The sequence below is a fragment of the Nomascus leucogenys genome, chromosome 1a, assembly GCF_006542625.1.
Source record: "Nomascus leucogenys isolate Asia chromosome 1a, Asia_NLE_v1, whole genome shotgun sequence".
Classification (NCBI taxonomy): Eukaryota; Metazoa; Chordata; class Mammalia; order Primates; family Hylobatidae; genus Nomascus; species Nomascus leucogenys.
The window spans coordinates 69,343,394-69,357,376 of NC_044381.1; the positions used below are offsets into that span (position 1 = coordinate 69,343,394).

Genomic DNA, 13,983 nt, shown 5'->3' on the forward strand with positions numbered 1-13,983 from the left:
AGAATAGAAAAAAATTATTCGCTTACCTCCATTTTGTTACTTTAGTTTGTGCTAATAAAAATTTAAAAACAGCTGAATTGTGGCTACCTCTTATGAAATATTCATTAGGCAAAACAAAACAGAACAAAAACCTAAGTATAGGTTTGAAAAATGATACCATGGGCCCAATAGAATGATTTATAACATAAAGTTAAATTCTAAGCTAAAAATTTTTAAACAGCTTTTTGTCCCCTCTATATGTAGTATGTTATGCAATAACCTGAAACTATCTTTCTGTGCTTCTGTTTATTCTTATGAAAAAAATATATTTCCAGTTTGGAAAAAGATATGAAATGGAAGTATTTTAAGATATTCAGTCTTAAGCCATAAAGTTGTAAGATGTTCGTCACTAATATTTTAGTAACATAAATATCTTTCTACCTTGGCAACTGAAATTCCATAGTCCTGCAGAGGTCTAATAGCCTCATTCAGTTCTTCAAGAAATACAGATGTTCTTGGGGAATCTAAAATAACAAATGTTTCATGAATGTTTATGAATTGCCCCTTAAAAATGAATTTGAAAATCTGCAAACACAGAATAGATTCATTTGTCCAACTAGCATGCAACAACAAATAACTAAACATATCTCGTTACATATTTTCACACCCTTATTTTACTATTGCCTCATTATTCTTATTTCTGTTTTTATCATGATGTACTTTAACTTTGTAAATGGACCTTAAAAACTTCCTAAAACAACAATAAATGTTTTGTTTAAACCTAACATTTGGCATTCTTCCTCCAAGTTTAATACCATATACACAACACACATGTACACATACAAAAACTTTCAAAATGATTTTAAAATACCATTCTCTAATCACAATTATAATAAGGTAGCCAACAGAAATGTGTACTCACTTCACTTATTAATTCCAAGAATAGTATTTTTAAGACATGAAGACTTGAATTTGACTATCAAAAAATTATTAGTTATGCTCAATAGTTGTATTAGTTAATTCAGTATAATTAAAAATACAGCTAAAGCAGGGTATTAATCTAAAGCATTACATTTAAAGTTTTAAAAAACTTAAAATAGTTACACGCTAAAAACATGAGAAAGTATTCTTTCAGATGTTATGTTAGTAGCTAACTCTTATCCAGTATTTACTATGAACTCAGCATATAAGTAAAATCATTTAATCCTCACAACAAACTTATGAAGTACTATTTCTCCTAAACAGATGATGAAAGAAAAACAGAGAAGCTAAGTGACTTAACAAAGGTCACACCACAGGCTAAGTGGCATGGGCCGGATTCAAACCCAATCAGACATATTATATTAACAGCTGTATAGCACATACTATTAATCTTAACAGAAATCTCTCACTGAGCTTATTGATTAAATAGCAATAAAAACATCACAAGAATCATATTAGAATTTTAAAAATACTTACCAGCTTGACAAAAATAAGCTAAAGAGGCTTTTCCTGGTTGCAATGTACTAAAATATTTCTGAGGACTCAGTTCTGGTAAAGAGTTTATTGCTGGCATGTAAAAAATGCACATTATGACAAAAGAGATCCCAACTCTAAAGACATTGAAGCTGGAAAACATTATCAGCTGCAGTTGTATCTGAGCGGAAGATTTTGTCTGTTTTTTCACTGCTGTGTTCTGTTTCCTAAGACAACACCTGGCACAGAGAAGGTATTCAACGAGGGTTTGTTGAATGAATTTGTTAAATGAATGAATGAAGTAAAATCTACAATAAGGAAGTCATTAGTCACATCATTTAATTTTGCTAGTACTTTACCATATCATAAAAATTTGAGGGGGGACAATATATAACAACATTGACTTGAAAATACTATTGATTTTTGATACTTGCAAAAGATATCAAAACTACCTAGAAAATGCTCAATTTAGTAGAGTATGTTAAGCTAATTGTCATTTTCAAGGGTTCTAAAATTAATTCTCAAACATTAACCAATCCATTTTTTAATTGGGCATTTTGTTTTTCTTTACCTATAGTTGATTATAAGAAATAATCAAATAATTATTTAATGCCATTTAGATGGGAGTGAGACATCCAAAATATGCCTAACATGTTTACTTTTACTTTAAATCCCCTAGAAGAAACCTATTAAAACAATGGAAGAACATTCCTTCTAAATATACACAATTTGTAATGCCTAACCCTTAGATTTCTCTATACTGCTTAAAAATTTAAATTTCTTTTTCAACTCATACTTTAACTCAATTCTATGTTCTGAAATCAAATTTGTTCTAGATATCCTCCTCTTATCTTCTTTCTTTGGCGTACTTACTTCCATGCTGTCCTCTGTATCTGCTGTTAATTCTCTGTTTTCTATTTTGCTACTTTCAAATTTTTCTTGAACAACTTCAAGAAGTTTTCTACTGATGATCTATGTTATCTACATTTAAAAGAAGAAAGTTTAGAAAAATTAGTATAATATAAAAACAGTCATAGCTGTAGGTGAAAATTTTGTTTCAGTATTTTTAAAATTTCAAACAGGAGCCATCTCTTTCAAATGCAAGCTCACTATCTCAAAATAGGCAATAGGAAAAAACAGCAAGAGATTATGTCTATATACTCATAAGGATAAAGGTAGAATTTTTTGGCAAAGAATAAAATAATAATTTGAAATGTATGAAAAATCATATTAAATTGAGTATTTACTCTGCTCATTCAATATTATCAACAAGCACATAACATCTCTCTCTAACAAGCCGGTGTTCCTAAAAAAAAAAAATGAAGTAATTACTCATTGGTAATTTCCTAATAATTCTGTTCTTCAGAGATAGTATATATCAAACAGTGAAAAAATTTGCCATCAATTTTTAATAATGAGTCAAGAGTTCAAAAACTCAAAGTAAAATGAGAAGCAAGAACTATAAGAGGTATATAAAAATGTAATTTTAATGACATAATTAAGGGGTATCATTGACATTAAAATTGATTATACATTATAACCATTTTAAACCAGCCTATTTTAAAGCCACTTTATATTAATAGGGATGTTTTAAAATAGGTCATCCAGTATTTTCTTCATATTCTGGAGAAAATGCATGCATTTCTGAGGCTAAGAGAATAACTATATAACATTCATTACTATATATGAAATAACTATAACCTAATTAAACTGTACAACACGAAAAGCACAGGTGAAAGATTCCAGTATAGAATATCATCTTTCCTGGCCTCCAGGTTATAATTTAACTATTTTAACACTAAATTGGACATTAGTGTTAACATATTACTCTTTTCCCCTAGAATGTATTTTGTAGCACTAAAGGTCTAACCATACAGCCAATGCTTACTTTCCCATATTTTCTATCTCATTGGCCAAACAAGATTATATATGTGAAAGTACTGTGCTTTTAATGGGTTAGAGACATTGGTGATTGCTCTCACATGTTTAGAGTTAGGAACTCAGTAGTAAACTCTGTAGTTTGTTCCATCTAGGGTAAGATTTGATTACTTTAAAAATTACTTAAAGCAAAGAATGCCACATGGGTCAGCTAGAAGTAGAATTTATGTCTTCATAATGAAATAAATGCTGAATAATGATTTAACCAAAACCATAACAACTGTTGAGAAAAAAGGCAGATAGAAAATAAGGAAACATGCAGCTAGGGTGGGAAAATAAATGAAAGAGAACTAAATTTTCAACTTTCACAAAACCAAAAACCAAGTTTACTGAAAATAGGACGATCAATGCCAAAACAAACAGTGAGCAGTTAAAAGTAATTGGCTCTAAGGAAGAAGAAAGAGGGGAAAGGGAGTAGGGGAAGGATATGTACCTTGTAGGGCCATGGAAGAGTGGACATTTCACATGCATGGAAAATAAAATGCATTTGCTCAGAGACATGCTGTCCTCATAAAAAGATCTTAACTAAAGGCAAGGGAATGTGGGTGGGGAAAGAGAATATCAGCAAGAGCAGAGTGAAAACAAAGATACAAAAGGTACTTGGTGACTTTTTTTTTTTTTTTTTTTTTTTTTTACCTCCAGTAATTAGAAAAGGGAATGAAAAACAATACTTGGACAGCCACGGTGGCTCATGCTTATAATCCCAGCCCTTTGGGAGGCAGAGGCAGGAACATCACTTGAGCCCAGGAGTTCAAGAGCAGCCTAGACAACATAGAGACCTTGTCTCTATATAAAGTAAGAAAAAAAAATTGCCATGCATGGTGGCACACACCTGTAGTCCCAGCTACCAGGGAAGCTAAGTCGGGAGGATCGTGATTGAGGCTGCAGTGAGCCATGATCATGCCACTGCACTCCAGCCTGGGTGAAAGAGGAAGACCCTGTCTAAAAACAAAACAAACAAACAAAAACTTAATACTACAAAAATCTGGATATCAGAACCAGGTGATGAGTACCTTCGGAGAAATGTGGCCTCGTTACCTTGGTGTGATAGTTCATTAGTACAGTTCTAGTTCTCCTTGCAGTTACTAATCACACTTAAGCTCCCTCCATCCTCCACCTCTAGAGGAGTTAGTTACGACCACCAGATGACTTACTGTGGCCAATAAAATGTGAGCAAAAGTGGCATCTGTCTCTTTCAGGCAACAGTTTCGGCAGCTAGTGTTAATAAAGCCAGGCTTTACTGTCTTCTGTCGCAGTCAAGAGAAATGCCCAAATGGTGTCCATTCTGTGAGCATGAGCATAACAGAGAACTCCCAGCTAATGTGTAATAAGCATGTGACATAGGAAGAAATAAACCTTGTTGTTTTAAGTCACTGAGACGGCAGGGGTTATTATAGCAGCATAAACTATTTTCTCTTAAGCTGTATATAAACTAGAAGTGAGATGCCACCTTAACAAAAACTCCAAAACACTGGCTGGGGCCAAGCAGCATAGAAACTGTTCTGGGCCTACTCAAGGAAACATTTATCAGAGACTGGAGCTAAGCAAGTGACCCACATTAACAAGTTTGATAAAACTGTCACTACAATAATTTGGAGGTGACATGTACCTGATTAACTTATAATGAACGTGTAACTAGGTTCCTGTGGCTAATGAACTTATTTATAGCTCTAAAAGAAGAAGTTGGAAGATAGATTAGTACTGTGTGATGGTTGCTGTTGGTGATGTTTAACAAGGCATTAAAAGAAAAATACTCAGAGATGAAGTGCCATCCAAAAGACTAAATGTTCAAAACTTAAAACGATCCTTAGGCCCCCACCCGTGCATGGTCACAAAGCAAACTGACAAAACTGCTCAGCCACAGAAAGAGGCCAGAGGCCATACGCTCCAAAGCCAATTTCAGACGTGGCCAAGAATAATAAAAATGGAAGAACCTCACAGAGGGCAAAGCCAAGGACCACGGAGAACTATGCTGTAGGGCATGTGCAGAGTAAGAACTATTTGTTACTCGTCTAAAATAATGACATAAATACAGAAATGGAATGTAAATGTTTAGAACATTTTATAGCAATTTCACACAGTAATTTTATGTTTGTTGAACCTAATAATAATTCTAAAATTGGGCTTGTAAACTGATGTTCTTTATTTCACTTTTCCTGTAATTCATTTCTATTGTGTTAGATAGGAGTGTTATTGTTGTTGTTGTTTCAACTGGCCTAGAGAACTCACGGAACAGAACTAGAGCCCCAGCAAAATCTACCTAGAGAGATTTCAACTGTAGATCGCTACAATCTAGAGTCTGGTGTGTGTTTTCCATTCTTCCTCTCTCCAAACAGGAACACTTACAGTTATCTCTCCCAGCACTGCCTTATGTGTTCAACAGGGGGTGGCAGACAGATAACTTCTATCTAGACCAGTAAAGAGATGACCACTGCTGGGCATTACTCGGAGATCCTCAACTTTAGGCTTCACATAGTGAAGAAGGTAATTTTGAATTACCTCCACCAGGAAAGGCCAAGGAAGAACTACATATACAAAGGAAAGCATTTGTTGACAAGAGAGACTGTTCAAATGTTTCTAGTTCTCTGCACGTTAAAATTATACATCTCACTTCCTTGAGTTAGGTATGGCCGTGACTTGGCCAATGAAATGTGCAAGGTGACATGTACTTCTGGAAGCTTTTAAGAGTCAGTATACATGTGCAATGAACCACAACACACTTTCCCTCTGCCATGATGACTGATAACACTCAAAATTAGGCCTTGTCTGTCAGCCCAAGTCCCAGAAAGAGAACACCATAGGGGAAAGCTCCCAGCTGATCCACTGTAAAATAAACTATTACATGACAGTTACTATGGGACTGAACGAAGGGGGAACGAATGCAGAAATGAAAACAAAGACAAAATAATCTGTTTTAAAGAAGGGGTCGGGGGCTCCTTGCTTCTAGTGAGCAAGGGCCTTGAGCTTCCACAACCCTTCATATTTATTGGGTAGCAAGAGCAGGGAGGAGCAGGTAACGGTTGGTCAGCTGCTTGATTTATCACAGGTTCACATGATTGCTAACAGGCTTCAGATGTTCCTGTAGATAATCACAAGAAACACTGCGCCTGGGGTGTGACTGGCTTTAGCATTCCTTCTGGGAGGCAGACACAGTTTGTCAATTCGCCAACAACCTGCCTTCATGAGAACAGTTTGCTGTTTGCTCATATAGCCTCCAGTGGTATACTAAGTTGGTCACGATCCTCATTCTTTCTGCCTCCAACACTATTAGGCCAGGTGCGGTGGCTCACACCTGTAATCCCAGCACTTTGGGAGGCCGAGACGGGCAGATCACCTGAGGTCAGGAGTTCGAGACCAGCCTGGCCAAAACAAAACAAAATGATGAAACCTGTCTCTACCAAAAATACAAAAAATTGCTGGGCATAGTGGCAGGTGCCTGTAATCCCAGCTACTCAGGAGGCTGAGGCAGGAGAATCACTTAAACCCAGGAGGCAGAGGTCGCAGTGAGCCGAGATCACACCATTGCACTCCAGCCTGGACAACAAGAGCAAAACTCTGACCCGGAAAAAAAAATATATATTATTTTAAACTTCTAATGTTTCGGGGTTGTTTCCACAGTATAACCCAGTCTAGCGCTATTAGTACACCTGGTCTTAGTAATGGGTAAGCGGATTATGACTTGAATATAAGAAGATGACCCTTTAAAATGCAATTGACTATTACCACAAAAGATGCCAATACTAAAAGACGGGAAAAGTAATAGGTAAATGTTTTCCATAGCATGTTTGCCAATACTACAGATACACCTCCCAACTACATGTAGACTTTGACCCTTTGGGCTGGAAGAGGCCCTCAATTCTTCAGTATAATGGTCCTGCTGGCATGGATCAGAGTTGGCATATAAGATGTAACTTTTGTCTCATCCCTAAACTCTAAAGAAGTGTGTTTGCACAGCTCATTTAAATAATAGAAAGAATGAGTGACATGTAACTAAAGACTAATACAAGAGGGTAACAGCACTGTAAGAATGGCTCTGTGAGACAATAGTAGAAAAAGGGCTAAAGTGTGCATGTAAAATGTTAAAGGCGACAAAAGTGTGTTTTGTTCAGCAACTGAATATTAAGCTCCAAAAGACATCAAGGACGAAGTACTTCAAGAGAAAACACTAGTCTTCTTGTAAGGAGACAGTATGAGGATTTGCCTTTGTGTTCCTTAGGCAGGTAGAACAGCTGGTAGCCCTCATTAGCTCCACCAATCCCATTTTGGTGTAGGGTACTGTATGCAATAGTAATTGACAAACAGTTCTGATTTTTTTTTTTTTTTTTTTTTTTTTTGAGACAAGAGTCTCACTCTGTCACCCAGGCTGGAATGCAGTGGTGCGATCTCCACTCACTGCAAGCTCCACCTCCCCGGTTCATGCCATTCTCCTGTCTCAGCCTCCCAAGTAGCTGGGACTACAGGTGCCCACCACCACACCCGGCTAATTTTTTGTATTTTTAGTAGAGACGGGGTTTCACTGTGTTAGCCAGGATGGTCTTGATCTCCTGACCTCATGATCCGCCCACCTTGGCCTCCCAAAGTGCTAGGATTACAGGTGTGAGCCACCATGCCCGACCCAAACAGTTCTGCTTTTAAATGTTTGAAAGACTACTGTGCTAGGGTCATCTGTCCTCTCGAACAACAATATTAAATCTTTATGCATTTGGACACATTTAAATTTTAGAATAGCTGACACCAAGCTTTTCTAGGAAACCCTTGGTTAGTTCCCCCTTTATAGGCCTAATATTCCCTTATGATTAACCATAAAATTAATGGCTTTCCCTCTCAGAAAAGAAGGAAATTAACAACTGTAACTATTAAATAAATTGTATCAACATCTGTGGCCATCATACTCCGGAAAAAGACACACTTCATATTTTGCAACAAATGGAGCATATAGTGCTTACAAAGTTCCCGTAAGAACATTCTGTCTGAAGTCAGCTTACTTACAGTTTAATGCTGCTACTGGAGAACAGAACCTGCTCACTGAACCAGCCTCAAATAAAATGTTGATTAGATCTCAACACAGTTTGTCATCTCAGACCCAAGGAGGCAATAAAAGGAGTCAACATCTCTCCCCTTTAGAGCCTTTTCAAAGCAGTTGGGAGGAAAATCCTCGACCTGCACCCTCATCCCCCACCTCTACACACACACTCCCATCCCCAAAAAAAGAAGAAAGGAGGAGGCTATCCAGACTTGCTCTTACTGACACATGGCAAGGTGGCAGGTAAGTCTCACAGGCAAAGACCTAAAATTAGTATGGGTACTATCCAGATGTTTACTATCACTTTCAGCAGAGAATAGAGGAGAAAAAGAAAAACCCTTTTATAGTAAAAGTCTATTGATGACTTGAAATGTGCACCTCAATGATTATGGAAGATGCAAATAGGCCATGGCAGAGAATATGTGGCGCCCTTGATTTTGACGAGTGCCTAAAATCACACAACTCTGATTTTATGCTTAATTTAAATACTTAAGCACATTACTGCAATCAATTACATCACTGCTGTCATGAGCATCCTGTCTCCTATTTGAAGAGAATTGTGTACTGTCCTGACCACATTCTCTAAAAATACATGAGATGAACTTCTTAGGTTCCAATAAACATAAAATCCTTCTCCAAAGCATAGATTTTGGATTAGGCCTGTTAACTTCTTGGAGCAAGCCGTACCCTCTCATACACTGCACTTCTACCTGCTTAGCTGAACGTTTCATCTGAGGGATGTCGAGGTAACAGTGCCAGGCCTGTACATCTACCACAGTTTGTCAGCATACCTATAAGGAACTCAAACCACACTAGCATCTGGTACCTGGACAAACGACTGTCCCAGAATCTACAAAATAGACTTTAAAATTCCCTGTGGAATACTTAGCTAGGAAAAAAGACAGCAACACTCTTCTTGGGCAAAGCATACGACAAAGGCCAGTCTGGACAATATAGTGAAACCCCGTCTCTACCAAAAAAAAAAAAAAAATCAGCCAGGCATGGTGGCTCCGGTGCCTGTAGTCCCAGCTATTTGGGAGGCTGAGGTGGGAGGACTGCTTGTGCCCAGGAGGTGGAGGTTTGCAGTGAACTGTCACTACAGCCTGGGCGACAGAGGGAGACCCTGCATGGAAAAAGAAAAAAAAAAAAGCATAGGACAAAGGATGGTGAGGTAAGAAAAGCTGGGTCTTTGTTGCTCCAATAAACGTAGCAATGTCTTTCACAAGGATACTGAATTCGTAATGTGCTGTATATTCTAAAGAAAACAAATTATTTCCTTTTAATTTTGCACTACTTGCTAATTTTAATCCCAAATAGGAAAAAAAAAGTCAACAACTATGTGCCGGCCCAATATACGTTAGTCGATCTGATTATTCCTCGCTTCTTTACAGCAGTAACATAGCATATATTTTCTCTCTCAGCCCTAGGAATAGCGCCACCATCTACCATACACAGGTCCAAGGCTTCAATACATGTGGAATTTAAACAGTACAAGAATATTCTACTTCCTCTCCAGGCAATCATCATACTTACAAGTCTGTTTCTGCCTTTTTCCCAAAACTTAAGCCCAGAGCATCTTCCCAAATTCTACGTTTGAAAGAACCAGCTTCCCCCTGCTCACAGATCGCTTCAACATCCATCTGATACTACTACTACTCTTCCTTAACAGACATTTCCCTTGGCCTTGGGAGGGAAGGGTCTTTCACTTAAGAGCTCTGGTTCTCCCCGTCGCCCCTTTCCATCCCCTCGACCCACAAAAGGCTCCGGTGTTTCCCGCCGTTCATGCACCGAAAAGAGAAGGCAAAATGCCCTCAGGAGGCTCCAGGTGAGGCCCTTCGGTGCCCCAGAGGCGGGTGTCCTAGGTCAGACTCCGGAGCTGTGCAGTGCAGCCCTGGCTACAGAAAGCCGCTTCGTCTGAATCCCCGGGTCTGCAGGCTCTGAGGGGCCGGCGCTGCCACCTACCTGCCCGGGACCTGCGGGCGGGGACCTGCGCCGTTCCCGAGGCCGCGCGGCCAACAGTTCCCGCCGCCACGCGACGGACGAGGAGACAGAAGGCGGGGCCGTGCCAGACTAGCCGGGTAGCCTGGAACCACTTCGCCAACCTGCGAAGGCGCAGCACCGCTCCCTCCCAGCCCGCGGCCGCCAGCGACCCGGCGGAGTCGGCCTCCTGGGCAAAAAACAACCTGCGAAGCTCCTCCTTCTCCTCGTGCTCCCTCCGCGAGGCACTCTCTAACCAATGGGAAGCGCGGTGGGCGGAGCGAGAGTGACAGACGATTACAGAGTCCTCCCGCCGGCGCGAACGGGCGGTGCAGTAGCAGGGCCAATCAGCAGCGTGGGTGGGAAGTACAGGGGAGGGAGAAAGTAGGGAAATAACGCGCCCAATCAGATCTCGGGGCCCTCGAGCGACGGGTCCTGCGACCCGTGGCCTTCCGAGCGCGGCGCTCAGGGGGCGTGCCTGCCTGGGCCAATCGGCGGGAGCCCACAGTGCGGAGCGAGCGCCTCAAATGCTCGGGTTTCTCAGCTGATTGTCTCCAGCCGAGAGTTGTTTTTTGCAGCTACGGAGCTGAGCCGCAGCAGGAGGAGCCGAGACCCCCGGGGGGTGGGGGAAAGAGGAGGCGGGGTCGGGGGGAGCCGCGGCTGCTCTGCGCTGGACTCCGGGTCCCGTCACGGCGCTTCCTGGGGTTAGAGGCTGGGGTGGGTGGGGGGTAAGGGGGCAGTCCTTCTCCCCTTCGACGGCGGCTCCGAGTCCAGCCCCTTCCTTCCCGCGCTCGCTCGCCCGGCCCCCAGCCCCCTCATGAGGGTGACCGTACCGGGTCCGGCGGCAGCTGCCGCCCCCGCAGCCGGCCGCGAGCCCTCCACGCCCGGTGGGGGCGGCGGAGGCGGAGGCGCCGTCGCTGCCGCCTCAGGCGCCGCGGTGCCGGGCTCCGTGCAGTTGGCGCTGAGCGTCCTGCACGCCTTGCTCTACGCCGCGCTGTTCGCCTTTGCCTACCTGCAGCTGTGGCGGCTGCTGCTGTACCGCGAGCGGCGGCTGAGTTACCAGAGCCTCTGCCTCTTCCTCTGTCTCCTGTGGGCAGCGCTCAGGACCACCCTCTTCTCCGCCGCCTTCTCGCTCAGCGGCTCCCTGCCCTTGCTCCGGCCGCCGGCTCACCTGCACTTCTTCCCCCACTGGCTGCTCTACTGCTTCCCCTCCTGTCTCCAGTTCTCCACGCTCTGTCTCCTCAACCTCTACCTGGCGGAGGTAAGGCGGGAGGGCCGGCATGCGGGGCCCGGGCGGGTGCGCGGGGCCGCCGGGATCAACTCCCGCTGAGGACCAGCGGGTGTGGGGGGTGGGCAGCGAGGGGCGGACTGGAAACCAGCCTGGGGAAACTGAGGCACACCTGGAGTGTGAGCCAGTGTTTTCGCCTTAAACTTAAGTGGCTGATTGGCTCGATTACTGGGGGGTCCGGGGCTAGGGGGTGAGTGAGTGAGTGAGTGTGTGTGTGTCTGACAACTTAAAACAGCAACGGAACGAACCCTTTGTTCGGTGTTCTGGCCCTCCGAGGTAAGGCGTTGGTGGCACCAACAAAGTGGCATCGCAAGAAGTAGCAGCCCCGGTGGCTCTGCCGAAGCCGGACTATGTTGAGGGAGGTTGGATGCTGAGGTAGCAGCAGCTCTGCTGAAGCTGGACTGCTGCCAGCCATTACGTCACCAGGCAGAGCTGTTCCTCTGCTATTGTTGCTGCGTTTCTTTTATTAGAAGCTTATATTCCCTCCTGCATCTCCTTTCCTGTGGCTCGATAAGCCTCACACAAATTTCGTTCGATAGTTCCCCAGCAGGGTTGATGATCAATAACCAATGCTGAGGATCAGGATAAGGACCTCCATAAAGCCCTTAATGTTTGCCCCAGTTGCTTCATGCTTTAGCGGTTTATCCTACCTCCTATAGCATAGTCTTTTTTGGAGCTAATTAAGAGAAAAAAAAATACTACCTCAACCTGTGCCTATTGCAGAAACAAAACCACCAAACTGTTTTTGCAATAACTTGCTTAATATCTGGAACCTAATCACACCCCCTTTCTCTTTTATGGGGAATTGCTGGTTGGATTGCATTGTTCTGCAGCGCTTAGTTATTTGACCCATTTCAAACAGGTTTGGGAGTGTAAGGTTGTCAGTCGTGTGTCAGCTTGTGGTATTTAAGCATAATATTTTAAGAATTTCCCCCAAAAAAGTCCTCCTTCCCACCAAAAGAAAAGCTTGAGGAGGGGAGGAAGCAAGGTGACATCATATGCTTAATACAGACTAATATAGAATAATATTGGCCTATGCAGCTAATCCTCTCAAAAGCTTTTTTGGAGATGATGGACTTAATGTAGTTCCAAGCAAAAGTAAAAAAAAAAAAATGACGTATAAGTGTTTATATTTCCTGCATAAACCGACTCTTTTCTCCTTTAATAAATAGGAAGTAGAATGCATAATTTTAAAATCAGTCATAATGTCAGCTATTTAGCACACTAAAAACAATACTTGAAAACAACAAAACTAATTTAACTTTTATTATTTTCCTTCTCCATCCTTTGAAAGTCCAAACAATACAATGACAAAAACCCAAACCAGTAAGCGGAAATAAGAAGCATAGGTTATCACAAATCAAATGAGGCCATAGTCGTGTCACTTATTTGAGGGTGTTCTAATCTAGTTGTCGTTTAAGCTGTTATAACACTTCTACCCTTTATACTTAAACTGATACATTGTAATCTTCCTGCCACCATTTCAGATAGTGTGTTAGTGACTTCTCAACACTGAAGCTTTTACTCCAGCTTCAGATGTTTACCTGAAAGTGACTAGCGATTTTTATGCCAGGAGCATCAGATGACTTGTTTTTTCCCTATACATTTTGATTTACAAAATAATATGAATGATTCACTGTAAAATAGTTGGTGGGCATTTCATAAAGTGGATAAACACTCTTTACTTCTTGGGGTATAACATATACCATAAAGTCCACAATCTTAAATGCACACCTAGATGAAATTTTACATCTGTATACACCCATGTTACCACCACCCAGATTAAGATATGAAGCATTTTCCGTGTCCCAGAAGTTTCCCTTTTTACCCTCTCCCAATCAGTAGCTCCCCCAGGTAAGCACAAAGTGGGTAAACACTATCACAAAAAAGGAGATATATTTAAGCTCAAAATTCTGAAGGTATGCTTATATAGCATAGAATACAGGGAGTATCTAGATTGGGTCTTCAGACTTTGAGCTAATATTCCAAGCTAGTGAGGAAGAATTTAAAATCTAAAAGTCTTCCTGTTAAATGTTTGTGTAATGTACTTTTTTTAAAATGATAAAACTCTATTAACCTGAAAAATATAATTTGGGAAGAAGCCTGGGATAAAGCTTTTTTCCTTTGTAATGGCTGCTAAAAAGAGTGTGAGTTGTTTGTCTATCCTTTCTTTTTATAATCAAATAAACAATTTTAGGACACAGTTGTACTTAAGAGAACAAATTGTCAATTTTTTTGAAAGCCTGTTTGAAAGGAGATAACCAGAAATCATTTCTCTTTTCATTAGAGAAAATCTCCAGGAACCTGTATTTAAGAGAGTATT

At 41.3% G+C, this 13,983-nt stretch overlaps 2 protein-coding genes across 2 annotated transcripts in view; one reads left to right on the forward strand and one right to left on the reverse strand.

The window, feature by feature from the left end:
* The window catches only part of TXNDC16 (thioredoxin domain containing 16), a 122,387-nt gene extending 111,761 nt beyond the window's left edge, over window positions 1–10,626 (reverse strand). The window contains exons 1-4 of the mRNA XM_003267695.3: window positions 10,358–10,626; window positions 2,308–2,415; window positions 1,438–1,673; window positions 421–503 (exon numbers count right to left, since the gene is read on the reverse strand). Coding sequence (XP_003267743.2) covers window positions 421–503; window positions 1,438–1,597 — 243 coding nt within the window. The 5' untranslated portion in view covers window positions 1,598–1,673; window positions 2,308–2,415; window positions 10,358–10,626. The remainder of the gene's footprint in view (window positions 1–420; window positions 504–1,437; window positions 1,674–2,307; window positions 2,416–10,357) is intronic.
* Window positions 10,627–10,878: 252 nt separating this feature from the next.
* Window positions 10,879–13,983, forward strand: part of GPR137C (G protein-coupled receptor 137C) — a 77,648-nt gene continuing 74,543 nt past the window's right edge. The window contains exon 1 of the mRNA XM_003267696.4: window positions 10,879–11,633. Within this exon, the coding sequence (XP_003267744.2) occupies window positions 11,190–11,633 (444 nt within the window). The 5' untranslated portion in view covers window positions 10,879–11,189. The remainder of the gene's footprint in view (window positions 11,634–13,983) is intronic.